The 26,639-nt window shown below is 43.8% G+C and overlaps 1 protein-coding gene across 1 annotated transcript in view; it reads right to left on the reverse strand.

Moving 5' to 3' along the window:
• The window catches only part of LOC120386279 (P2X purinoceptor 7-like), a 41,672-nt gene extending 16,387 nt beyond the window's left edge, over positions 1 to 25,285 (reverse strand). Inside the window, exons 1-13 of the mRNA XM_039505425.1 lie at positions 25,142 to 25,285; positions 22,768 to 22,900; positions 22,136 to 22,207; positions 20,538 to 20,610; positions 17,782 to 17,878; positions 14,309 to 14,389; positions 13,458 to 13,587; positions 11,234 to 11,364; positions 6,031 to 6,124; positions 4,843 to 4,908; positions 4,634 to 4,747; positions 3,337 to 3,435; positions 2,118 to 2,605 (exon numbers count right to left, since the gene is read on the reverse strand). Of these exons, the coding sequence (XP_039361359.1) occupies positions 2,118 to 2,605; positions 3,337 to 3,435; positions 4,634 to 4,747; positions 4,843 to 4,908; positions 6,031 to 6,124; positions 11,234 to 11,364; positions 13,458 to 13,587; positions 14,309 to 14,389; positions 17,782 to 17,878; positions 20,538 to 20,610; positions 22,136 to 22,207; positions 22,768 to 22,900; positions 25,142 to 25,266 (1,703 nt within the window). The 5' untranslated portion in view covers positions 25,267 to 25,285. The remainder of the gene's footprint in view (positions 1 to 2,117; positions 2,606 to 3,336; positions 3,436 to 4,633; positions 4,748 to 4,842; positions 4,909 to 6,030; positions 6,125 to 11,233; positions 11,365 to 13,457; positions 13,588 to 14,308; positions 14,390 to 17,781; positions 17,879 to 20,537; positions 20,611 to 22,135; positions 22,208 to 22,767; positions 22,901 to 25,141) is intronic.
• Positions 25,286 to 26,639: the final 1,354 nt, after the last annotated feature.

Consider the following 26,639-nt stretch of genomic DNA (forward strand, 5'->3'; position numbering starts at 1 on the left):
AAGGCCCCAATTCCGCTCCCATTTACAGTGAGGACAGAACTGGGCCCTAGATGTCTTAGGCTCACCATTTATCTATTCCCTTAGATCAAATCCTTTACTGTATTTTTTCCTCTCCTACAAAATTTGATCAGATGCTCCAAACAATTGAACTGCTGTGTGATACCAAGCTATGACGACTAGACGACCTCCTGAGGTCTCTTCTAACCCTAATCTTCTATGATTCTATGAGCTTTGAAAGTGGCCACGATTTGCTAAGGACAGCAACAAAGAGCTCACATTCCTGCTGACACTCGGCTGCCCAGATACTATGGCAATGGGGTTTTCGAAATATGAGTAGCAATAATAATGATTTTCATAATAGTCCAACAAAGCACTAGAGAGGGGAAGGGGATCGGCTGGGGATTTAATGTACATGCTACTGCAAAAATCACTAAAGGAGAGTCTTCCACTCTGCTATGGATTGATTAAACACCGTATTTATTAATGGAAAAACTCAGTCAAAACTGACCGCAAGATAAAAAGGGTTGCAGAATGAGCAGAAGAATGTATTTAACAGGTCCTTAAAAAGACAGTCCTAAACAAACACTCCATGTTCTGACATCAGTATTTCCAAAAGCAAAGGAAGTGTGCTAACCAATATATATATTAGTCCAGGAATGTATCAGTGCCAACATTACACAAATAACACAATCCCAATACATAGCTGCAATGAGATGCTGTCGCATGAATGTCAGTGCCATTAATACATACTACCATTGGAAATGCAACTAGAGCTGGAATATTTTTCCAGACACCAGTTTTAAAAATATGTACAAAATTAAAACCACAAACTATGGAGTTGCGCAGATTTACAATAATGCAGAGCTGAAATTGGCCCAGTATATACTAATTAATATCCACCTTGCCGCATTGCTGCAAAAATAGCTAGTGAGATTGAGTCAAAGCACAAGAAAAAATAGGAATCAATGCACAAGTTAATCCATCATTTATCTGCAGTCTCGGGGCCATATATACTGCCCTGAGACTGCATACAGCTATGCAACTCACTGGGAAGCTAACTGAGCATCCTGGACGGTATGTGGCCCTACATGAACTTACAGCAAACATGAGGCTAAAGTCTGCTCTCAGTTACACCGATACCATCATAATGACATCATGAATTAGCACCAGAGTAAATGGCAGCAGAATTTGATCCAAGACTTCTGAAAATAAGATAGAAAGGCAGTAAAAATGTTGTCCATTTCAATTCCTGAGTTTATGCTTAAAGGGGCACTATCTACATAATAACTGTATGGTTAAAAATGCTTTTCCTGTGTTACTAACATCACCCAAAGTGAGCTGGTTTCCTCTGGTAACAGATTTGATCAACCACAAAGCTGAAAGAATCTGAAATGCAACACAGTTTGTGCAGGACTCTGTCCATGAAATACACCCTCAAGGGACTCAATCCTGCAAGCCTGTTCTCTGGACCTTAGGACTGCTTGTGTGACTACAAACAACTCACATGAATAATGATTTGCAGGACCGAGCCTGAGCAAACAATAATACTCTGCAGTTCTAAAGCATCTTTCATCCAAGGCTCAAAAGCCCTTTTACTAAGGTAGGTAGGTATTATCCCCATTTGACAGATGGAGAAACTGAGACACCAAGAAGTTAAAGGTCAAATTTTCAAATGTCCTCTACTTTTGGTTCCCTGAATGTTTGGGTTCTCACCTGGAGGTAGCTGTTGGTGCAGTCTAGTTTTCAGCTGGAATGTTGAGTACTCAGCACCTCTGAACATCAGGGCCAAGGTGTCCAATACTGGGCATGCAAAAATTGGGGCAAGATTTGAAAGCTATGGGCTATGTGCCCTGTCCGAGGTCACGGAGAGAGTCAGCGGTGGAGTGAGGAACAGAACCCAAGACTCCTGACTCACAGCTTCCTGCACTAATCATTAGCTAATACTGCCTCATTAACAACACAGAATACGGAATTCAGTCATAGGGCAGTGGATTCTGAGAAATCACATGCTTTTCTTTTTTAAAATGTCTCCGAAGATAAATTAAGGGGGTTTAACTGTGAGAAATAAGCTGCATTGTGGTTCTGGAGCTATATAATAGAGGCTTAATAAAGGTTAATTCTTCCTCTCTAAACCAGTATACTTGCCATCCTCACTGGGATAAGTTTCTCTGATCTTCCACCTGCAGCAACTTGGTATCAGGGCACTGCTCTCCACCTCAGCAGAGCCAAAACGCCAGTGAATATACTGTCTGTAAGCACAGTGACGAAGCTCGTTATTGAGGGTCTCAGTATTCAAGTCCAACAAGGGCTCTTTGTAAAGCAGGATAAACTCCAGTGCTGATCTGGAAAGAACGAGCTGCTCGAACAAAGCCGAGGTTGTAATGCATGCCCCTTCTTTTCTTCGGCAGCAGAGCTGCTCCCGGAAAGACTGCGTTTGGTGGCATTTCCCACAGCAGCACCAAGAAGGGCGGTCGTGGGATGGAGAAGTTTGCCCTTCGCTTTTAAGGGGTTGCATCTCATAGGCTTTCGCTATGACAGGGACCCGGTTGGAACATTGTGCTGCGAGCTTGGTCGTGTCAGTAAAAGCCCCAGTGTCTCCCGGCAACTAAAATTCCCAAACACATAATCGGAGGAGTCAGAGTGAAAACGAGAAAATGTAGCATTTACTTTGCTCTGTGTCTACATCTGCACTTATCTGTCACTAGAGAATCCCCCTGTATTCCCAGATCTGATTCTAACTGCTCAAGCTTCACATTTAATGCAGTAGGACAGTATAATACAACAGTAAAGAGGCAGATCAGGAAAACAAATGGTCACTGGCTTTGAATCCTAATGAATCCAGGGAGCTCTTTGTTCATTCCCACTCTATATGGGACAGGATCAGAATATTCTTTTAAATCTGTTTTGTAAGTTTATACTCAGTGATCGACTGTATTAGTGACAGGATTCTACGCAGTGTAGTTGTAGCTGTGTCAGTCCCAGGATATTAGAGAGACACGGTGGGTGACAGGAGTCTACACTGCTATTTTTATCCCCACTAGCCTGAGTCAATTGACCCAGGCTCTGAGATTCTGTGCTACGGGTTTGTTATTGCAATGTAGATGTACCCCAAGTTGTTTCACGCAGGTCTAAGGACACCCACTGGGCAGTAATAAGATATTTTAGTTTTACTCTAGAAAAAACAGTCTCGAGTTCCCAACACAGTCAACTTCAGGTGTTTCCCAGGATCACAAGTGTGGCCCTTCCAAAACCTAGCTAGAAACTTAGGGAGAAAAAACTCAAGTCACTCAGGAAATAAATCCACAAAAAGTCATAACAGTAAATGCTTGAACTTACCTGAACAATCTCGCCTTTAACGTTCTGCAGACTCGTTCTCAGCGGTTTGTCTACCAGAAGAATGTGTGGGTCATCAACATATGACACGTACATCAGGGTCTGTGCAACAAAAGGCATTAGCATCCTCAGCTGGAGTATTTATTTAGAATACTCAGGATTTATACTGTATTGATCTGACCCGTAACTAGGGTCCTCAAGGTCCAGATCTTGCATTCCTTATTCAGATAAAAATCTCTCTGAAGGTGCATGTTCATTGGGAGGCTGTTCCTGACATAAGGGGCAGCATGGAGGAAGGCCGGGCATTGGGAGCAGGTGAGGGAGACAAAGGGAACAGTCAGGTGTTAGCCTTGAGTGGAACCCAGGGAGCAGGAAGAGAGGAGGTTGAAGCTGTAGGTGGGAGATGGATTGTACAAGGCTTTAGAGGTAAGATTTTGAGCTGAGATTTGGGCACCTAACTCCCTTGGACTCCTTTGAAATCCCAGCCTAGAAGCTCAGCTGTTCAGGATGCCACAGTGATGTGTGCAGCATTAATTTCTAGAGAAGAGATGCTGGAGCTGAATGTGGACTGGAGCTGATGGACTTGAGAGAAACAGAACTATTTTCATGCAAATGCCCTGAACCGTTCCAGGGGGGAGAAGCTCTGAGGAATGCCTCTCTCTACAGCAGCGGTTCTCAACCCGTGACCCAATCGCTACCCAGCTGCGGCCCATGTGACATGCTCAGGCCCATACAGGTAGTGCATATATATTGCGTGCATGTGGCCCACATAACACACAGAGAGCTGTATACACGGCCCACAATGGTAAATAGGGTGAGAACCACTGCTCTGCAGCATCTTTCCACTGCTCTCTAAAGGGTGAAACCTGCCTCCTGCAGCTGCCAAAGGTCCTGGCTGTAGCAGACCTGTGCAGCGGAGCAGCATTCAGGGGGCTCAGGCCTTGGGTCCACAGCTTCCATGCACTGCAGAGCACAGCTCTGTGGGGTTTCCCAGAGACCCCGGGCCTGAAGGATTTTGGGTAATGGCTGGCTGGGGGCGGAAGTGTGGACCCATAACTATAGGGACCCACTGGCCACTTTTCTGTGTAGCTGCAAGGAGTCCTGCAGTGCTAAGATCCGCTCCTGCACTCACACCACTCCCCAGCATGCAACCCATTCCTGCAAGGTGCGCACTGGGGGCAGGAGAACTCAGACCAGCAGTGTATTGGGAACAAATCCACAGAAATCTGATGAAGGACACAATGAAGGGCCAGATACACTGGATTTTCCTACTACTTAAGCAGCTAATTGCATCCCTTACCCATTTTGGCCCCAGAGCAGACTCGCACTTCTTCCTGAAGTAATATTCCTTGATGGATGCTTTGCAGCAGGGATAAGTGTATGAAGTAATAAGGAAATCAATAATGAACTGAGCCTGCATGCAAAACAAAAGTGAGCAGTGATTCCATTTTCTTAATGAGACTGCGTCTCCCGAAGCAGCTCCGTCAGTACAGGAAATAAATCTCTTACCAAGCCAAAGTAGGACAGCACAGACCCGATGTACACCAGCAGCTCAAAGATGTTAAACCGTCCAGCCTTAGGCAAAGCAGAAGAGAGTCATTTGAGAATTCAGATAATTTCCTTCCGTTTGCAGAAGAACGGCAACAATTGCTGCATGATCAGGCCCAGCCAATTTGCTGTCATGTGCAAGATTTCTAGCTCTTCTGACATGACCCAACTTCAAGCACCTAACCAGGTGGAATGTGTTTAAATTAAAGGGTAGTTTTGCTGCATCCAGCTGGGAACTAAGGGTTCCCTTTTAGCCGTGCTATCTCCTGCTGGAAGGATCCCTTGTCTTCTTCCAATCAGAGCCAGTCGCTTTCCCCAAGGTCCCCTTCCCAGCTGGAAGGGGAATCAGAGACAGGGAGCGAATCCTCATCTGTACAATATTAAGCAATGACACAAAGGGTCCCACTTCACTTATTCTCCCCCTTCAGCAGGAGCCTCCTTCCCCTCTGCCTCCAACAGCAGGAAAGAAGCAGCGCTCCCTTCAGGGTACGTCGTTCCACCCTAACAAGGGCCCCAGGGCATTATCCCCTTCCTCCCTCATCCCCGGAGCTGTGAGTGCTACCTGCCAGGCCAGGAATGAGGGACCAAGCCTTGGTCTCTGATCCCACAGCATGGCAAGGCCAAGTCCTGCCATTCGTTTGAAGATTAATTTGATAGGACTCAATCCTGCAAAGTGCCCAGGATCCTCCTCTCCCACGGCGACCCCACTGGCAAAATCAGGCCCTTCATTTCTGTAGTGCTTTGTAGATGTCAAACACTGTCTACCAGGGACAGTATGTAACCATGATACCATGCCCTTCTATAGCACCTCCCCTCCAGTGACCTCAGTGCATGTTACAAACAGCGAGTGTCACAAGCCCCGCCCTGCCGTAGGCACCAAGCACGACCTCTGTTTTACAGATGGGAGAACTGAGCCACAAAGAGCAGAAGAGACTTGTCCAAGGTCACACAGAAAATCACCATCAGGACCAAGATTGTAACCAGGTCCATGCCATGTCCTATGCTGTAAACACTAGGCAGTGCTGCCTCCCGGAAGGGCTACGCTGTTGTTATTACTGGAGTTATTTTTGCCAAAGAGCCAGAAATTCTCATTTCTTTTTGGAAGCGGACAGGTTTGCAGGGGTGATGAGAAAACAGGGTTGCACTTACTGTGCCGAAGACGAGGATATCGAATCGTATCCCATAGGCTTTGATCAGCGTCCGTTCCTCCTGCCCATTGGGCCGTTTGTAGTACTTCGCGAATCTGTCAAAACCAAACAAGGATCCATGCATCATGTCAGGGGAATTCAGTGCCTCTGGGCTAGAGAATAAAATGGGGTATTGTTTCTACCTCCTCCTCCCCTTCCTGCCTGTTTAGTATTGTACCCTCAGCCAAGAAGTCAAAGCTCTTCCTCTCCCAGGACCCAGGAGTGCTGCCACGGATTGTGGGTCACTTTGATGAACAGCATTTCACCCAGCTCCCATCACAGAAGCTTAGAAAAATCAGAGCAATGCCCAGGAAGGGATCTGCTGTCCTGAATCAAAGGGTTACTTTTAATGGCTCTAGAGAGGCAGTCACCTACAGGAAAAGCAGATTTTAGCAGCTGGCAATGGTTGGAACACAAGTGTCTCCCAGGCACCAGTGCTTTTACCACTGTGTTGTCTGCACCTACTCTGAGATCTTGGGGTCCCTTTCTTCCACTGGTTTTTATAGTCATTTTCTGCTGCTCTGTTTCAAAGCGTCTATGAGAGTATTAGCTTCAGGGATAAAGGGCAGCTTTATAACTCATGTAGCTGCCTGTGACAGGGTCACACACCACCCCAGTTGCAGAAGTGAGAAAATTGACCCCACAACTCCTGAAACCCAGCCCCTTATTCTACCCACTACAGAACGCTCCTTCTCCTCCTCCCCAAAGTCAATTACCATGAGAAATTCCACTGATAACACCAGCATAAGGATCAGCAAACAGGGACACTGTGAACACAGAACAAAGGCAACACTCCCACCTGATGCTGAAAAGTTGGCAGATCAGGCAGAGTTATTAAAAAAAAACAACCCAAACTGAGAGACTTACTGATAAATGTTCAATGACATTAAAATCTTAGCTCCAATACTAACATTCGTATCACTCATGTCAGTGCTCCGCGCTCTTGCTGAAAGCCCTGTCCTGTTCTTGATCGGTTTACTTCAGTATTTTCTAGTGTGTGTTCTCTTTGGATTCATTTAGCCTAGTAATTCCGACGGTAATTTTTTTAGTGGGGTAAACAGGTGTCAGCTCTGTGGAGAGAAAGTAATTCAAGGTCGCACTGTCACTGCGGATGCCGATTTTATTTAGTGGTTAGTCTCCTGTGTAGTAATCAAAATCTCTGGTAAAAGCAGCTGGTGCACAATGGGAAATGGACCCAAATGCCAGGCCATCAGCTCAGTCCTCTGCTCTCTAATTGCTCATCTCACAGATGGCATGAAAGCATCAAGGGAAATACAGATTTCCCGCCTTCATGGGTTTCAATTAACTTGCCCCTCATCAGTATCCGGAGCCATGTCTGCCAGAACCACTGAACAACCCAACAATCCAGTTTGGAACTGCTCTCCATGGGCCATATTCTACCCGAGAGGAGGCAAACTCACTGGAACCCAAAAACGGATAGCAAAAAGAGGGGTAGGAGGGCTGTCTCCATGGTTTGGTGCCCAATCTCATAGAAGCCCCTCTGTGGGTTCACTGTGGAGGTGGGGCTCTGGCTGGCTTTGGCACCAAAGCCAGGGAGTCGCTGAACTCTGCAGTATGCTTCCCTCAATTCCTTGCACGTATCCAATCAGGAGACTGCTCTGTGCCTCCTGCTGCACTGCAGTGACTATGCTGCCAAGGACACAGCAGGATGGCTGAGCAGCATTGTTTCCCCTTCATCCTAAACCCTGTGGCTCCAACCAGCCAAGGCAGAAAGAGTTCCCGAGAGAGAAGTAGTACAACCCCATCCTGCCTGTATTATCTTCCTGTCATTCCTCCTTCCACTTTACATGGGGGATCCCCCTTGAAAGGCAGGACCCACGGGCAGCTGCTGGCTATGGAAGCTTTGTCAGCATGGCTCCTGTAGAGCCCCAGTGCCAGAGAGTTGGGGTGAGGGGGCCACAGGGCTGATAGGTGGGAACAGAGGCAAAGGGTCTTCGCACAAGTGCCCCTGGCCTCCTGCTAATGCCCTCGATTGATGTGTGGGCCCCGTGGTCTGTTCATGGGAGGAATCCTGTGCAAATTTCTTCCCTTAGCCTCCCCCCATGGGTCTTCCCTCAGAGGGAGGCAACTGGCCTCTGGGCTCAGTTTCTACACAGTCCTTAGTCAGGCAAATGGCTGTCAGGGCAAGTTTAAGGCCTGAACAAAAACTGAGGCAGGACCAGTGGCTTCGGCTCACCGCTCCTGAGCATTCAAGCACCACACTTGGCTCGTCAGAAATCTTGGGACTTCCTGTAACTGCTGGGCGCGCAAGGTGCTGAGAGTTCCTGAGAGGTGCTGAGTGCCGCCCACTTCCTGCAGTCAGTGGCAGTAGAGAGCACCTGCTCCTATTTGGGGTAGGACCCAAAAAGACAATGTTTCCTAAAGCTGTACATGGCAGGAAGTGAGTGTCTCTGTCATCGCCTTGATACCGGCAAATCAGCCATCAGCCGGCTTTCACTCACTCCCACCTGCTGCAGCACGGCCCCCTCCCATCTCAGTTCTGCAGAACTCTGATGTGCTTTTCATCTGCATTCCATGTCTTGTGTTCATTAACTTCCCCTTTGCTGAGATCTGTTCTTAAGGCAGTGAATGAGTCACTCAGCAACGCACTGTGTAATGGGTTCTGCTTTTCCTGGCTGCACAGACACAAAACATTCTTATCTTGCGTTCAGTGTCTCTGTGATCTCTAGCTGAGGCATGTTTTGCTGGCCAGCACTTGGCTGAGCCTGCGTTGATGCCTGCAGCTCTGTGACGTTATATTTTCAGGTTTTACCTATGTACTCAGGATCAGATAGTATTCCCCACACACAGGTTTTCTATCCCCAGGAGGAGAAGTCACTTTACATTTGCTTAGGATGTCACAGAAACTTTCTCCTTTGCAGCAGCTTAGTGCTCTGATTTGATATATTAAGAGCACCATTGATGACCAGCTGGGCAGTGGCCCATTGCACCTCAAATAGTGCTTTGCACTAATCCTGATACCATTTAAGTCTATGGCAAAACTCCCTTTGAAACTCAGCTGAAGTCAACAGAGCTGCATGCAGGCACTGATGTTCACCCACACAGAACAGTCTGCATGGCCAGGGCCTTGGACAATAACTTGACTTCCAGAACTTATATCCTCACTCAGATGATAAAAAGGTCCCTGAAATGTATTCCCCTAAGATTACCCTTATGTAGCCCCACTCTCCTGTGACAAAGGCTCCCCGGACATCCTGCAAGGACCTATTGCTCCCCAGGCCTACCCAGGAATGCACAAGGTATTTAATAGCCTTTATTTTGCACATTGCCATGTGACATTCTACCACATATAAAATTAGTTTGATTCAGTCACAATCAGTTGAGGGCAGGGCCCAATCCTGCAACCCTTACTCACCCGAGTAGTCATACTGAAGTCAATGCAGCTACACTATATAAGTAAATCTTACTCACATGTGCAATAGTTTTGCAGGATCTTTACAGAAAAAGCTCTCCTGACACGTGCACAGAAAAAGAGTGCCTGTGGGGCAGACTCTGGTCTCCCTTATTACACCAGTGCAAATCTGGAGGAGTTCCAGTGGAATTACTCCTGATTTACACCAGTGTAATTGAGAGCAGAATTCAGCCCCATCACCAGGAAAAAATTAATCCCAGGCTGAGTTATTCTCAGAAGAACAATGGAGCTTTTTCCTTCAAAACTGTAAATGTTTTTGGAAATAACAGCATGCTCCAAAAAGAAGTGGATTTTGTGCAGGGTTTCTTTTTCTTCTTGTTTTAACTAGCTTTGTCAGACTCGTCGGGCCAATTTGCTATTAGGATCTAACCAATCCAACGACTCACTGCCCTGCTTTGTAATTTTAAATTACACATCGTTGATGTTAAACTGCTGCACACAAATGCTCTTCTTCCTTTGTTTTTATTCTTTGAGAAAGTGCTGGGGGCTGTGGGGGATTTTCGATGCTCATGGAAGCAACTGATGAACAGCAGTAGCACTAGCCAGTCATCACATGAGCTGGCAATGCGTAGACTTCCCCAGACAGGCATGCCATTCTATGTTTCTTAAGCCCTGAATAGCCACACTTCCACAACTCCAGGGCTGGGCTTCCCTTGAGCAGAGCTAACTGTGCTGAACTGAAGCAAAATGATCTCGCATCAGATCTGTGTTTTTATATATTAAAATAATGTTCTTTATAAAGTGCCCTCCTGCCTAGGTGCTCTGACACTGCCCATTCATTTGATAACAAACATAAACATTCACAAAGCGACCTTGCTGTCCTCCTTCAAAACCCTTCTGTGATGTCTACAAAAATATTGACAACACTTAGGGCGCTGTTGTCATTTACTCAGGTCATGTCATGTCTTCCTTGCACACGGTAGGTTGGAAAGCTGCTACTAGGCTTCTGTCCTAGATCTGGACTGGCCACAGAGGGCCCATCATGGAGAGCAATACACAAGATGAATTCTCTTTAAGATATTTTAAAGCACCGCCAGGTATGGCTGTTACCTGCTCAGGTACGGTATGTTACACACTGTACCATCTACTGATTTAATTTTATAAGACACTTAGCATTCCATCACACTGAAACCACTTGCCCACCATGCTGATCCGCACCGTCTCATGATTTCCTTGTGGTCCCCCGTCTGTCTGTCTGGCAGTATCCACTTGTTGCCTTTTGTCTTGGATTGTAAGCTCTTTTTGTTTGGTGTTTGTACAGCACCCAGCACAATGGGGTGCTGGCCCATGGCTGGGACTCCTAAGCACTATGGTAACTCCATTCAAACCCAATGGAGCTCCATGCACAAGCAAAGAGCCATCTGCATGGAACAGCTGGCAGGATTCGGATCTTAAGTTGCACATACATTCACTAGAACCGTGCACATAGCCTTGGTAAATGCAAGCAGAAATGACCAGTTGCATGCATGAGTGGTTGTGTGTGTGACGAGTCCGACTGCTAATGCACAGGCTACTGTAGTAACTGTGCATGCAAGTTAGGTTCATCAGTACAACATTGGCTATTATCAAAAAGAAAGATCACAGCAGAAACCTGTGGCATAGTCAAGAATAACAGCCAGGGCTCCAGCACTCTAGCCACAAACCCCTCGGATTCCACCTGCACATCCATATCACCCAAGCAATACAGACAATACGCTGCTTTGCTATGTATGATTTTAAAAATATCTTTTACCTGAAGTTGTAACCAGGGTATTCAGTCGTTGTTTTGTCATCAAGGCGACGAAAACTGTACTTTGGACTGCAGCGGTAGAACCATTTGTCCAGGTTACAGTCCCAGTTAATCTCAATGCCCATGATTCCACCCTTGACACAGAAATGGAAAACACACTTTAAATGCATTCAGGAGCACACACACACACAAAAAAAGACTGTGCCAGGCCTGGTTCTGAAATTGCTCTGTGCACCAAACTCCCATTGAAATAAGACATTTCAATGTGGCCCCGTGGCAGGATCACACCTATAAATACACTTATACTTAAGGTGTATTTCTACCTCTAGCAAAGACTTCCTCCTAAGTGACTTAATTAACTGTGTGGATCAAATTAACTACAAGCTAGAATTCATTCAGATTCTTAAGGCATCTCTTATTTTTTGGACAATTTCTCATCCTACCAACAAAAACTCCAACTTCATTGCCGCTTTCTGATTGCCATTTCATTCAATTAAAATAAAGATGGGCTCAAACTAAAATCCCAAATGCAAACTCCCATTAATTTTGCAGGGGATCTGGGATCCAGAGCTGAATGTTGCAGCTTTGAGGTATTGCAGACTGGGACCTCAGGAGAACTGGGTTCGGTTTCTGGCTCTGAGCAAATCACTTCATATTTCTGTATCTCCATTTCACCCATCTGTAATTATCAATCTTACAGAGGTGTTGGAGGCAGAAGCCTGCTCTACACTACAAAGTTAGGTCGACGTAAGGCGCCTTGCATTGACTGAGCTGCGCACATGTCTACACTTAAATTTGTCTCTCAAACATGTAAGTGCCCCATTATGGCAACGCAGTAACACCACTTCCCAGGGTGGTGTTGAGCCATGGTAGATGTACTGAGGTCAATGCATTATGTCAACTGACCCTGACAGTCCTCCAGCAGCTGACCCACAAAGCCTGACACTGACCGCTCTGGTGACAATTGTAGCCTGATCTATAGATTTTGTATTAATAATATTGATTAATTAAGAGTGGATGGGAGAAAGGCCAAGGAGTCCCAGCAGGAAAAGGAGAGGAAGATGCACCAGGACATAATGGGCCTCTCCAGCAGCAAACACAGATGCTGCAGACTCTGATGGACCTACAGCGTCAGCAACCCCAGGCTCGCCTCCCTTTGCAGTGCGTGGAGAACTGAATTACAGCAGCTCCCTAAACCCCCGTCAACATTCCACATGGCATCAGGGGCTGCATCCTTACCCCTACCGCTCCACACCAGGGGAATGTAAGGCCACCGCTGCTTCATGTATACTGACCTGTGAGAGGCATGGTAGCTATAGGTTTAGCGAAAATAGACATGAATGTTCCTTCTTCTTGTTAACTTCTATTGCATTAATTTATTTACTTGCTTTTAACATGCACAGAATGTTTTTTGCATGCGCACAAACTAACTGCACCGGCTGTGTACCGACATAACTTGCGGCAGCAAAAGTTTGTAGTGTAGGCATGGCCTTAGGGTACATCCACACTGCAATGAGAGGTGGGACTGTAGCTACACCCAACCTAGCTTTGATCTCGCTAGTTTGACTAACCACGACAGTGAAGCTGCAGCAGCCCAGGCTACACAATGGGAGCCTGGGTATGTGCTTGAGTGGCTAGCCCTGTGCTGCCAGGACTTCACTGCTATTGTTACTTGGGCTAAGTGGATCAAAGTTAGCACAGGTATTTCTATGTCTATGCTGCAGTCGCACCTCTCACAGCAGCGAAGACAGACCCTCGAGCCTGGTCTATAATGAAAAGTTACATCGCCACAGCTATCTCTCTCGGGGGGGGTGAAAAATCCATACCCTTGAGAGACGTCATTAACCCAACCTAACCCCCAGTGTAGACAGAGCTAGGTCGTCAGAAGAATTCTTGTGCCAGCCTAACATTTGGGGAGGTGGGGGGAATCTTTCCCCCAAAGACATGGCTCAAGGTGCCCCTTAACAGAATCCTGAGGAGAGAAAGAGTTGACTGGCCTGAGAAGACTGTTTAACTACTGACAACGAAATCCAACGTGTATTAAATTAATATGGGCCCAATCCTAGAAGATATTGCGCACCCTCAATTCTCATTAAACTCTGCATAGTTGAGGGTGCCCAGTACCTCTCAGGATCAGAGAGGTACTGTTTGCAACATTTAACAATTAAAATGAAAAAGAAATACCATGGAGGTGTTCTGAATGGAAGGCAGAAGTCATGCCACTGACCTGAATTGCCATCTCTGAAAAATTTTCTCCTGTTGCTTGGAGAATACCTCCCAGCTGGAAAATTGGGCAGCCTGGTGCAGTTATCTTGTTGAATGTGCACGAAATATTCAATTTTGGTGAAAAGTTTCTTCTGCAAAGAGCCACAAATTATTTGAAAACATAAATGTGAGCTCTTCCCTAAAAAAATCTGCAAATGCTACTGAGGGGCTCCCTGCTCATTGCTCCTCCCTGAACCTGTATCAAATGCATAGGCGCCATCTCCATGGGTGCTCTGGGGCTGGAGATTTGGGGAAGGAGTTGGAATAGGGGATGGGAGAGGGCAGGACAGGGGTGGAGTTGGGACAGGGCCGGGGGCAGAGGGGGGTTGAGCACCCACCGGTGCCAGTAGAAGTCGGCACCTATGATCAAATGTGCTGTTTACTAGTAGAATATGGGGAGACTTAGTAACTACCAGCTCTGCAAATTCAATGTGGGGTCTGAGAGTCAAGCTGTGTCCTTTAGTTCTTGGGCATCATCACCAGTAACAAAGGCTTTGCAGATCAAATTATTCCCTCAGTGACATTTGCGTTATCCTGTGCCTTCAGTGGTTTTCCCTGGTGTAGCCAATTAGAACTTAGTAATTTTGTCACTAATGCATGAGAAGGAATAGAGTTCATCTTACTGTCCTATAGCTATATTGGGTCCTGCAAGGTTAAGAATAAAGAGAAATCAAACCTGATTTTTGTCACTCAGCATAGCAGATACAGCCCTAAATACACAGAGAAGCTGCAGACTGAAAGTGCTTTATTTACACATTCATTTTTGGAGTAGAACCGCTCTTTAAGAGGAGATGGATGAATGTTTGCACTTACGCAGTGTGATTAAATTTTGGGAAGTGGATATTGTTCTTTATTAGTACTGTGAAGTTTTCAGCACTCTTCAGAATGGCAGGCCTAAAAGAGGAACATATCAAGTATAATGAAAGCTATTAAACCAACTATCTTCCTTTAGCTAAATACATCAATTAATGCTACACTATTTTGCTATTACCTGGAAAATTGTCAGTAAGAGAACATGATACTGAGAACAATGAGTTAGATGGCTCAGGGGGTTGAGAACAGAATAAATAGCTTTCTTGGTTTTATTTATAAACTTAAATTGTCAGTTCTCTGGGGGCAGGGACTGTCTTTTACACTTGTTTGTATAGTAGCTACACAATGGAGCCTGATTCTGACCAGGGTCCCCAGATGCTATTGTAATACAAATAAATACACCTCTACCCCATTATAACACCACCCAATATAACATGAATTTGGATATAATGCAGTAAAGCAGCGCTCCGGGGGGGTGGGGGGCTGCGCGCTCTGGTGGATCAAATCAAGTTCGATATACCGTGGTTTCACCTATAACCTGGTAAGATTTTTTGGCTCCCAAGGACAGCATTATATCGAGGTAGAGGTGTCATAATAAGGGATTTCTAATTTGAAATCTGGCCATTGATCAGTAGTGACTGATGTTATCATGTGATGGCTGTGTCTTATGGGAAATTAGCTGGTGTGTTCATTGCAGTTCCCAGTAGACAGATGGCTTTGTCACAGACACTTAAACCACAGTTGGCACAGATTATAAAAATGAGATGTTGAACTACATTCTCCTCCATGGAGGTGGCCCCTCCACGTCAGAGTTCAGTCACATCAGCTGGACCTTGTGAAGGAAGCTTGCTCTGCTACTGCCCAGGTCATCCCTGTTTGGTGGAAAAATAGAGGAATTCAACTTCCAGCATTGTCAACCTGGCACCAGCACAAAATTAGCTTTGAAAAATAACTTATTGCGAGAGGATGTCAGCCAAGATACTGGCTTCTCCCATTCTCTTTTCAAAATGGGCCAGGAGAGCTTTGATTTTCACCTAGAAAGTCCCTGAAGCAGCAACCCATCCAAAGGACAGTACATCGGAGCATTCTCCTTAATACATCATTGTATTAGCAGCAGAGTCTCTGAGCCAAAGACCTGCAAGGACAGGAAATACTTCAGCAAGCTGACACACAGTGTCAATTACAGACTTTTCAGCATCTCTCCTAAGCAAATTGAAAAAGCAGGTGATGGCTGCAACTCAAATGTAAACATTTTGGGACATCATCTGAACAATTAGAATTTCTAACCAGTCTTCAGTTTATAATGGTCAAGAAATGAATAATTTATGCTGAACTTTAAAAAACTAAAAATAGATGAATCAAAAAATTTTAAACTGCTTATGTTTTCAGGATGGACACCTGGGAATCTCTCCAGACCTCTTCTATGAGGGTGCTGTAAACATTTGTCCTTAGGTAAGTTTATCGGGGTCACTTTGCCTGGCATTGCAGAGCTGGAGACCAATCAAAACAAAAGAAAGGGAACCTTCTTGCCAAAAAGTTACAGTTTTGTTCAGTTTCAACCATCACAGAAGGGAAGGAAAGGGAAGTGCCCTTTATAATGCACAGAACTTGCACAGAAAAGCCAATTGCAGGGATAGCTGAGAACCAACATTGTTCTGCCAGAAGTCAATATTTGAAGGCACCAGGTTACAGACTTCCATACAGGTTGTTTCACTTATTCATTCAAGTTGCAGAGAAACACTCATATTACCCATTTAGTAACTGGCACGAACTCTTGCCAGTGCATTTTGTGAAGAATTCTCCTACATGTGATTTGCCACTCTGGCTCCAAATATCGGTTCATTGGTTTTGGTCTCCTGGCACTGACCAATCACTGATACATTAGAGGAAAATTGGACAACAATATGGGCGCTCTGCCAATTGTGCAAGCTAAATAAAGACAAAATCTCTTTCCTGCTGCGTTCAGCTACCAGCTTGCGCAGTGCAATATTTGAAAATATTAAATATTCACTGAAGTTACATTGAAAAAAACCCAAGAGGTTTAACAACTTGAGTGTTCATTAAGCTGCCCTGCATGACCGTCACAAGAAATCTCTTGATTTGTATGTGAATTTGGGACTTGACCTTGCAAGGTGTTAACCAGCCTCGAATTCCATTGAAGCCAATAGGAATTGAGAGTACTCAGCAGCATGCGGGGTTGGAGCCCTAAAGTGGCATTTTCAAAAGGGCTCAGGCCTCAGCCCCCAATGAGACTTTTACCACTGACTTCAAGGAGAGTAGAGTTAAGCCAGTCGTGGGATCCTCTATCAATGGAGCAAAGACAGCACTGGCAGCTTCCCCTGTGCCTGCCTCGCAACCTGGAGGGCCTCCCCCATGGGATATGTTTAGTTTTAGTTTAGGAGAGTTTAGTTTCCCTGGCCTATTTAGTCCTTGGTATCTCTGCTGGAACTGCCAACAAGTGGGCAAATTTATATTAATTGGACTGCTGGGTTTTGTCATGTGGACACATCAGTTCAGCAGATGGACTAATAAACACTAGCCTATTCTCTGTGGGTAAGCCTACCAAACCACATGCAGTGGTAGCGAGGGGAGAAGAGAGCAAAACCATATCATGGTCTAAATACACGGGTAGTGTAAAATGGCACGGCTCCATTTAAGTCAAAGGAGCTGCACCAATTTACTCTAACAGAGAATTTGCCCTCTATATCTTTTCTAAGCAGCAAGGCCTAGTTTAGCACAAGAGACATAGTTCAAAAGCTGCAACATATCAGGGTTTGGTAGAAGCAATATTATATCCTGGGGCTTCAGGTGGAGAATACTTTTGCATTGCACATGTGAATGAAATCAAATGTTTTATTATAACCATATTTACATTTTTTGGCCTGATACAAATGAGTAACTACATGTTAAAGTGGAACCCTTACATCACAGAACACTTTACAATCATGGGATCATACAAATTAGATGTGGAAGAGAGCTACTAGGTCCTATAGTCTACTCCAGTATATTTTATAGAGCTTAGTTCAGTCCAGTTTTACATGTTACCAGCACTAGGCCTTTCACGACTTCCCTTGGACTGACCCACTGTCAGAATTAGCAAATGTTTCCCCAGGAGACTTATCAGGATTGCCACATTTTTCCTTGCCATTCTCATTAATTATCAAAATGCCTGTAGTGAATCCATAACAAATTTGTGACATCTAGAATTATTCTCATGGCAACATTCTGTGATGTCACAAGCTTGGATTTATTACTTCACCACAAGATCAGAGAGAAAGAGAAGCCGCTACAAGCAAATTGATGATACTTAGTTTATAAAACTAAGAGTTAAGAATAATAAAAGTTGGGTTGGAAACAAATGTTTTACAAAGATACCAAGGGCCCTCTGCCAGGTGCTGAGCACCATCAGATCCTATTGTCTTGCAGGATCCGGCCCTTATTGATTACATACAAATGTGAACACTTTTACTTACACTGGGGCACCTTTCATTGATTCCACAGGGCACCAGGCAGAGACTTCACAGGTTTTAATTGTTGCATTATACTTCACACATCTTCCTGTCTGAATTCCTGGACAGAAGAAAAGTTAGCTATCGTTGAGCTCACACACACAGTTTGACTCAATCCTTTGGATAACACAGTCTCAAAGTATTGGTGGATCTCTACACACAGGTAGGACAGAGGCTTTAAACTCAGAGTCAAGGTTTTGATTTTCGCAGCTCTTTGTGGGCTGAACTAGCTGTAGGAGGGGTTATCAGATCCATGCTTCCACGACATGTGCAGTGCTTAACTCCTCCCCTTGCCCCTGTCAATACTGCACATTGGATGTGGGTGAAGGATTTTCTCCATAGTTATGCCTGAGTAACAATATTGAAGAGTTTTTAGGGCTTAATTCAACAACATGAGCAAATTAGAGCAAGGATGTTCAGCTAAGTGCAGAACTTCACCCACAGCACTGTCAGCAGGATACTGAGTGACGTCACTCAGACAATGAAACACAGGCTAACTATTACGCCATCAGAGACTCATAGACTTTAAGGTCAGAAGGGACCATTATGATCATCTAGTCTGACCTCCTGCACAACGCAGGCCACAGAATCTCACCCACCCACTCCTGTAACAAACCTCTAACCTATGTCTGTTATTGAAGTTCTCAAACCATGGTTTAAAGACCTCAAGGTGCAGAGAACCCATGCTGCAGAGGAAGGTGAAAAACCTCCAAGGCCTCTGCCAATCTGCCCTGGAGGAAAATTCCTTCTCGACCCCAAATATGGTGATCTGCTAAACCCTGAGCATGTGGGCAAGACTCACCAGCCAGACATCGAGGAAAGAATTCTCTGTAGTAACTCAGATCCCACCCCATCTAACATCCCATCACAGACCATTGGGCATATTTACCTGCTAATAATCAAAGATCAATTAATTGCCAAAATTAGGCTATCCCATCATACCATCCCCTCCATAAACTTGTCAAGATTAGTCTTGAAGCCAGATATGTCTTTTGCCCCCACTACTCCCCTTGAAGACTGTTCAGAGACAACTCCTATTGGCTATCAGTGTCCTAGAAGGTAGGACAATATTTTAGAACTAATTAACCTTTCTGAGGGTATGAAAGACAACATAGCCTTTAAATAGGGCTTGATCTTTGTGACATTATTAATATGAAGTGTAACAGTATAGATCATTGTTGCAACCACTGTTATATATTTGCAGCAAATATTGTACAAAGATTGTCATGTGAGGTGTCTATGGAAAGGTTATGATTTGCTGATTATGATTATGCTAGCTGTATGTGTATCATTTTTGTAGCTGAAGTTACGAATATTGGCTATGTACTTCTATTTTGGTTCCAAGCAGCCTTAGTAAAGTGTTTGGTCAGCTTCTCAAGAAAGGAATTTGCAAGATAAGTGCCCAATCAAGAAACACTTAACTGACAATAGACCTTGGAAGACTCCAATACACATAAGAGGTCTTCCTGGGGATGTTCAAGATAGCATGTGAGCAATGGCTGACACCTGTAGAGAACTGAGTCATGCATGGACATGTGGTTTGCCCATGTGACTCCAGGCTCCATCTTGCTACTGTGATCTTCCACAGGGCAGAGGATATAAAAGGCCCTGAAAACTCCTCCATTTTGTCTTCAATCCTGCTTCTTGCCTCTGGAGGAACTTGGCTATAAACTGACGCTCTAAACAAAGGACTGAATGACCCGTCCCAGCTGTGGATGTACTCCAGAGACTTGATTTGAACATGCAATTTGTTCTATCACTGCCACAAGCCTGAACCAAGAACTTTGCCATTACTGTATGTAATAGATTCCAGTTAAGCAATTCTAGCTCTCATCTATATCTTTTTCCTTTTATGAATAAACCTTTAGATTTTAGATTCTAAAGGATTGGCAACAGCGTGATTTGTGGGTAAGATCTGATTTGTATATTGACCTGGGTCTGGGGCTCGATCCTTTGGGATCAGGAGAACCTTTTTCTTTTACTGGGGTATTGGTTTTCATAACCATTCATCCCCATAATGAGTGGTACTGGTGGTGATACTGGGAAACTAGCTAAGGGAATTGCTTGTGTGACTTATGGTTAGACAGTGGGGTAAAACCAAAGTCCTCTCTGTTTGTCTGGTTTGGTTTGAAGGAACTCCAGCTTCGGGCTGTAACTGCTCTGCTGTAAGCAATTTGCCCTGAATTGACACTCTTTAGAAGTGCTCCACCAGAACCAGCATCGTTACAATCTTGCAGTCACTCTACATGCAACGTGAATTACACCTGTAGAAAGCACTGCAGGAGTGGGTTCTATATGTACTGTGGTATCTGATTTGCATCCCCACCACCACCTCCACCCTCTCTGTGACCCCCCTGCCCATTTCCACCTTTTTGTTAAAATTCTCCAGAGTGGAAAAAATCCAGGTGAGTGAATATAAATTTCATATCATTCTCCTTGCTGCTCCTTTTGTTTCCATCTCCCACTCTTGTCTTTATGCCTCCCTCCTCACCACCCACTGTGCTTGGAAGTTCATCTCCCTAGTCAGATAGATCTACATACACAATTGCTAGTGGGTGTTGCACCAGTATATCTCAGAGCAGAATTTGTCTCTACAGTTGCAAATTCTCCAAGGCTGGTACCTCATAATTTCTTTAACCATCTAATAATTATTAACTAAAAGACAGTTGCATTTCATCACCTGCTACGAGTTTTAAAATCTGAATGTGGAATTCATGTACCATTACTCTGGGGGTTCATGTGTCCTTTTTTGCAGCTCACATCTGAAGAGCAGACAGCTTTGGCAATGGGGTACTGAAAAAGACATCAATATAAAAGACCATTATAAATATCTACCTCTCTATTGCGATTGTAAAATGTTCTGCACAGAAATGGCAAACAGTAAGATGAGATCACAGAGCGAGAAGCAGAACAGAGGAAGTACAGCCCTCTTCTGTAACCATTCACTCAGCGTGGTGCTTAATGTGACCTCAGTTTTTGAGAAGGTCAGTACAAGCAAAGACTGAATGGGACAAATTCATCTGAAGTGTAATCTCTTGGCTTCACTGGAGTTAGCCCATGGATTTATTTGTCCGGTGAATCTGATTTAAAAAAAATCACACCAATGACATAGGAAATGCAAGGAAGTTGTTCCTAAGCGCCCTGAGTTTCTGGGACAATGCATTAAATTCAGTTCTGGTTACACCCATGCCACTTCCTCAGCTGCAATCCTATTGGCAATGCAGGGAGAATTTTGATTAACCAATTTAATTACTTTACATATAAAATATTTTTAAAAACTGACTATCGGAATAAACCAAAGGCTTCTGAGGGATTCAAGTTGCAGCCACAAAAGAATTCAAGAAAATATTCATGGTCCTGTTCCATATGGACCTGCAGAACATAAACAGGTTTGCTGAGTTCTCCTCATCGAAGCCTCCTCAATGTACAAATAGCAAATAGGCTGGTTTTTATCATCCATCTCTCTCTCTCTCTCTCTCAAGTTCTCTGGTATCACTCTGATGCTTTGGCATCAGTGATTTAGGGTACAGACAGAATAGAATACAATCTTTTGACAAGCTTGGACATGTACTGTAAGATATTGCTATGTCTATCAGTGGCATGGAATTTACTTTTGTCTGTTTCACACTCATCAAGAGTAGATTGATATGTGTTTTATGCAGGGCTTTGGAACTGTGCTCTGGCTCCGCTCCAGCTCCAGGCAAAAACCTGCAGCTTCACTGCTCCAGAGCTGCTCCGCGCTCCCGCTCTGGGTTGTAGTCAATGACAGTCAACTCATTGCTACGAACTCAGGTCTCTTCTAATAACTATATGAATGAACGCATAGGAGAACTGCAATTGGCTACAAATATTGACCAGAAATAAAAGAAAAAGACCCAAGCATGATCAAGCTTAGAATTACAGCACAGCAGATTACTGCAGAGAAGCTGGCAACAATTCTCTAACTCCACTGGTCCTCCTAGTTGCACTTTATACCAGCAGTGAATCCAAATGTGTTGAACAAGAGGAACAAATGCATGGGGAGAGTGTGAGCCAGGCGCAGGTTTGGCTGCAAGGTCTTTGGTGTGGTACATTACGCCAATGCCAGTTGATTCACTGAGAAAAGCAAAAGAGCGGAGGGGAAAAAAGGAGTGTAACTAGACTAGTTGTTGCATGTTGCTGAACGAAATAAAGAAGCAGAGGAAGACAAAGCAATGTTCACTTGTGCAAAATTGCCACAGTCATGAGCCACTAATTAATGTTTGCAGCTGCTATGGATTACTTCTGCAAAAGAATGCTACGTTATGCAGGTGGGAAATCACTTACAAAATGCAGTTACCTCAGGGCAAACACTTTGAAACTGGTTTTCTGTCATAATTATGTTGGTTATCACGAAAAAAGAGTCTATTCCCTATATAGAGAGAAAAGAAAACAGTAAGTCTCAATAAAATACTATATGCCACATTCTGATCTCAGTCACCCCCTGTGTTAATCCAGAGGGACACCACTAAAGACACATGGGCCTGGTTCTAATCTCACTCACACCTGCGTACATCAGGAGTAACTCCATTGAACTCAATAAAGTTCTTTCACTGTAAAACTGGTGGAGGATCCATATTTGAATCTCAGGTGATGCTAATGTAAATCAGGAATAATTCTATTAACTTCAGTGGAATTACACCAGGACTGAATTTTTTCCTACGTATTCTGCTACTAAAATAAAAAATTATTTGTGGTAGAAACATCAAGTTTCTTAAAATCCCATAAAAGAACATTTTTAAATATTTTTTTCCATGTTTAAACGTTACTGCTTCCAATTTACAGCCTTCTTAATTCACACTCACAAATACAACTGCATCTCTTGTTGATATGTTAAAATCACTGTGCAGCAGGACAAAGACGCATACCAGCAAAGCAACAGCACGGATCAATGGAAGTCGGATACTGCACTGACCTTAAACTGAGACTCACCTGCATGGGAATAGTGTATTCGGCTGTGTCCCAGATTCTTGAGTCAGTCTGAACTACTCCCTTCACTTTAGTATGAACTGAGCTGATCACAGAGTCCTTTTTCTGATACCGTTTGTCGGTGACAAGCACATAACTAACCAAACAAAATGGAAAGCACAAATGAACCCACTGAAATGGGTTGAAATGACAGTCATTTCTTGGCATCATTATTAGAAAAAGTGTACTGTAAATTAAAAGCTGTATTAAATTTGCCCAAGGAATTTGGGATCTTATCATGCATTGAATGCATTTGTCAGGCCAACATCTCCCTCAGTGATACCACCACAATCCCATTGACTCTGATGGGATTGCACTGATGTATGTAAGAGACATTGTATAGTGTAGTGGTGGACTATTAGGGTGAAATCCTGGTCCCACTGAAATCAATGGTAAAGTTCCCCACTAATTTCAAGGGGGCTTGAAACAGCTCCCTTTGCATTCCCTCTCATGCAAAGGGCACATGACAAGGGACCCATTAAAAGCAGTACCAATCGCAGCCCACAAGTCTCTTCAAATTGCTTGCTGTCATCTTCACATGTTAAAAGGTCAATCTGAAAGGCTTCTCTTTAAAGTAAAATCAGGCTTTCCATATGCTACTTTTATTCGTAAAGGGTCACCGCCAACTTAAACTTGGCCTAATATTTGCATGCTGTAAAAACAAGTTTTTATAAAACCTAAGGCCAATATAAAGCTATCACACTCCAGTTAAATAGTTGTTTGAAAAGAAAGAAATAGCCACGCACCCCACCTCTGCAGCCTCTGGCACCCAAACACTGCAGCACTAACTACCTGAAAGTGTCTCTGTTGTCTCAGGGTAACATTTTCAAAAATGCCTAAGTGACTTTGGAGTCTAAGTTCCATTGACTTTCAATGAGACAGACTCCTAAGTCATTTAGGTGCTTTTCAAACTTTTACCTTTGATGTATTTTCACTGTCCAAGCTGAGAGAAATGGAAAAAGTAAACAAAGGGCATAAATAGTGCCTCTTAAACTGGGGTCTAGAACAAGAGTTTAAAAAGTGATTAATGATTTTGGATGTCTCAATTTTGGGTCCCTAAATAAAGGACATTAAAGGGCCTGACTTCTAGAAAGCGCTGAGCCCTCTGCCCTTGGAAAATCAAGCCCTTTCAGGAGTGCCAGGTTAAACAGCCAAAATCACTAACCGTTTTGGAAAACATTAATAATCTAATGCTCATCAATAACATACAGAAGGAAATATGTTTGTTTATAATATTTTTTTTAAAGTTGACTTTTAAGAGTCACTGCCATCCATTGCTTCTGCACTGCAGCATGAAGTGTGCAAATGTGATGGGTTAAACTCATGAAACTGACCATTTCTAAAAGTTTTGTGTAAGTTCAGAAGACACTTTCCACATTAAATAATGTCATATAAGAAGGGTTTCCTTTCACAAACAAGTCTGTGATTTAGTTGACTGAGTCAGCCCTATTTTGGTTAATAATAAAAATTTCAGGGGTGAAAAACTGTCTAAAATGTGTAAGTGTGAAGTGACTTGACTAAACCAATTGTCAGTTTTAAAATCACTCCTAATCTACTATTTTTTCTGCCTCTGGGGTGTTTTCTACAGTCAGTCTTTCCTCTCTTGAGAAGAGTGATTTGGGACAGTCCTGCTGCTGCAGTCTGGCTGTGTGAGAAAACATCTCTCAGCAACAATTTGGAAATGGTGCCTTAATTAGGCAATAGAACTTCTTACAAGTTTATTGCCAGTGAAATTGGTATCAGCTGCTCAATGTGTAAAAGCACCCTTCTGTAATAATTAAACATATTTTATGAATAACTAAAGAGTACATTGGTCAGCAAACATTATTGCTGAAAGCAGAACCAGGTCTGAGGCAAACAGGAAAACATCTGCTCTTTATGATCCAGACCTATGCACATAATAGTCATGAAACCCTGTTTCAAAGATTTGATGTCCTGGGTGACCCCTTGTGCAACTTGAATAGCAGATCTAGCCTGGACTCTCAAGGCCAGGTTCCGATTTCAGTTACATCAGGGTAAAATCTCAGGTAACTCTACTGACTGTGCAAATGAAATCAGACAGCACAGTTGGAAAATAAACTACATTCAGAGGATGAGAGAGGAATATGCAGGACCACACCTCCAGCAGCCAACTCCCTGTTCTAAACAGCCACTCTATAGTATCCCTTCTGTTACCATACGCTACTGATCAGCCTTTAAAAAACAGCTAAACAACTGATTTACGTTGGTCCTCTAGCACAGTGTGAAAAAGTTCTCTGTACTTGTTGAAGGCTGAGTCCTAAGCATTCAATCACCCGCATAAGAAACATATTTGCTCATCTAGTCACTTTTAACTTACCAAACATACAGGAAGACAACCATATGGAAGGTCCATTTCAAACTCCCATAGGAAACGCTCTGAAAACGGACAACTTTAGAAGTTTCATATTCACAAAAATTCTTCAAACTGCAAAATGCAGCCATTGTTTTCACTTCCTTTGGAATCTATGCTCTCGAGAACTGTAGCCACTTGATTCTGTCTACTTCCACCCCCACAACTCCCTTAGGCAGGCCACACCACTTAAAGGCACAGTAAGAAAACCATTTGTATTACTAGCCTGGAAGCTGAATAAGAGAAACTGAGTATGTTATGCTCTTTAAAGAAAGATCATTCATTATTGTTAATCAGTAGCAAGAAAATGGGTTAAAGTGTGCCATCTGCTTTACCTATGGACAAACAAAATACAAAGAGACATATTAATCCCTGTTGTATCTTCATTAAAATCAAAGGAATTACACAAGGGATGAATTAGGACCGTTTGTTGACTAAAATACAATGGTCCACAGCCACCCACACTATGTTGGACAAAGACAGTTTTCAGAGGAGGAATATTTCTGGAATTCCTTTTGATTGGACATTTCAAATATGCTTTAACGTTTTGAATATTCAGGATTTTTAAAAAGCAAAAACTTAAGTGTCAGATGCATTAATACTCCTATGATGTCCTCCAGATAGCCTGGCTATTCATATCAATGTCCTGGGATCCAAGATTTAATTTCCTGCTAAATTCTCAGCCATGATCCTTCTGTTGGCAAATTCTTATCTTTCTCAATGTCCATTGGAAATCTTGTTCATGGTGTTGTTGTAGCCATGTTTGTCCCAGGATGTTAGAGAGACAAGAATTTGGTCCAATAAACGATATCACCTCACCCAGTTTATCACTGGAAATCTTGATTCTTACTGAACAAAACAGGATGTGCCAGACACCCATTGAAGGCTCATGAGCTGTAGAGCAGCTCTTGAGGGCTGGTGAATGGCCTCAATTCCTACTGATTTCACTTGGCATCTCACAGGGTCAGACTTCATTAGTTTAAAATGTGCATTAGGGACCTGCTCCCACAGCCTGAAGTCAGTAGTTTTTCAATAAACTTCTATGGAAGCAGCAGAGTTAAAATCCAGCAACAACCTCTCACTTACCCTCGCCCAAGCTAGGAAGCCTTAAAGAATGCATTGGGCCTGAGAGAAAGCAGATGGGAAAGCGAGCTGTGTTATCCACCTGTTTCTCCTTCAGGTCTCCAGAGCACCTAGAACTGCCCAGGGCAGCTCACAGCCTATGTCACTGTCTCTGCTCAACAGCACCATCTCCAAATGCCACTACAATTCATCTGTTCTGTTTCTTTATGATCCCACTGACAGGAGATTGCATGGGGTAGAGACATGAGAACAGGAAGGAGAAGAAGGATCTGCTATCTAACCAGCGTTTGCCACTGGTATGTTGTGTGGCCTTATTAATAGATTCCAAGCCCAGAAGAGACCATTGTGATCTTCTAGTCTGACCTCCTGTATAACATAGGCC

This window comes from Mauremys reevesii, linkage group 18, assembly GCF_016161935.1.
Source record: "Mauremys reevesii isolate NIE-2019 linkage group 18, ASM1616193v1, whole genome shotgun sequence".
NCBI lineage: Eukaryota > Metazoa > Chordata > Testudines > Geoemydidae > Mauremys > Mauremys reevesii.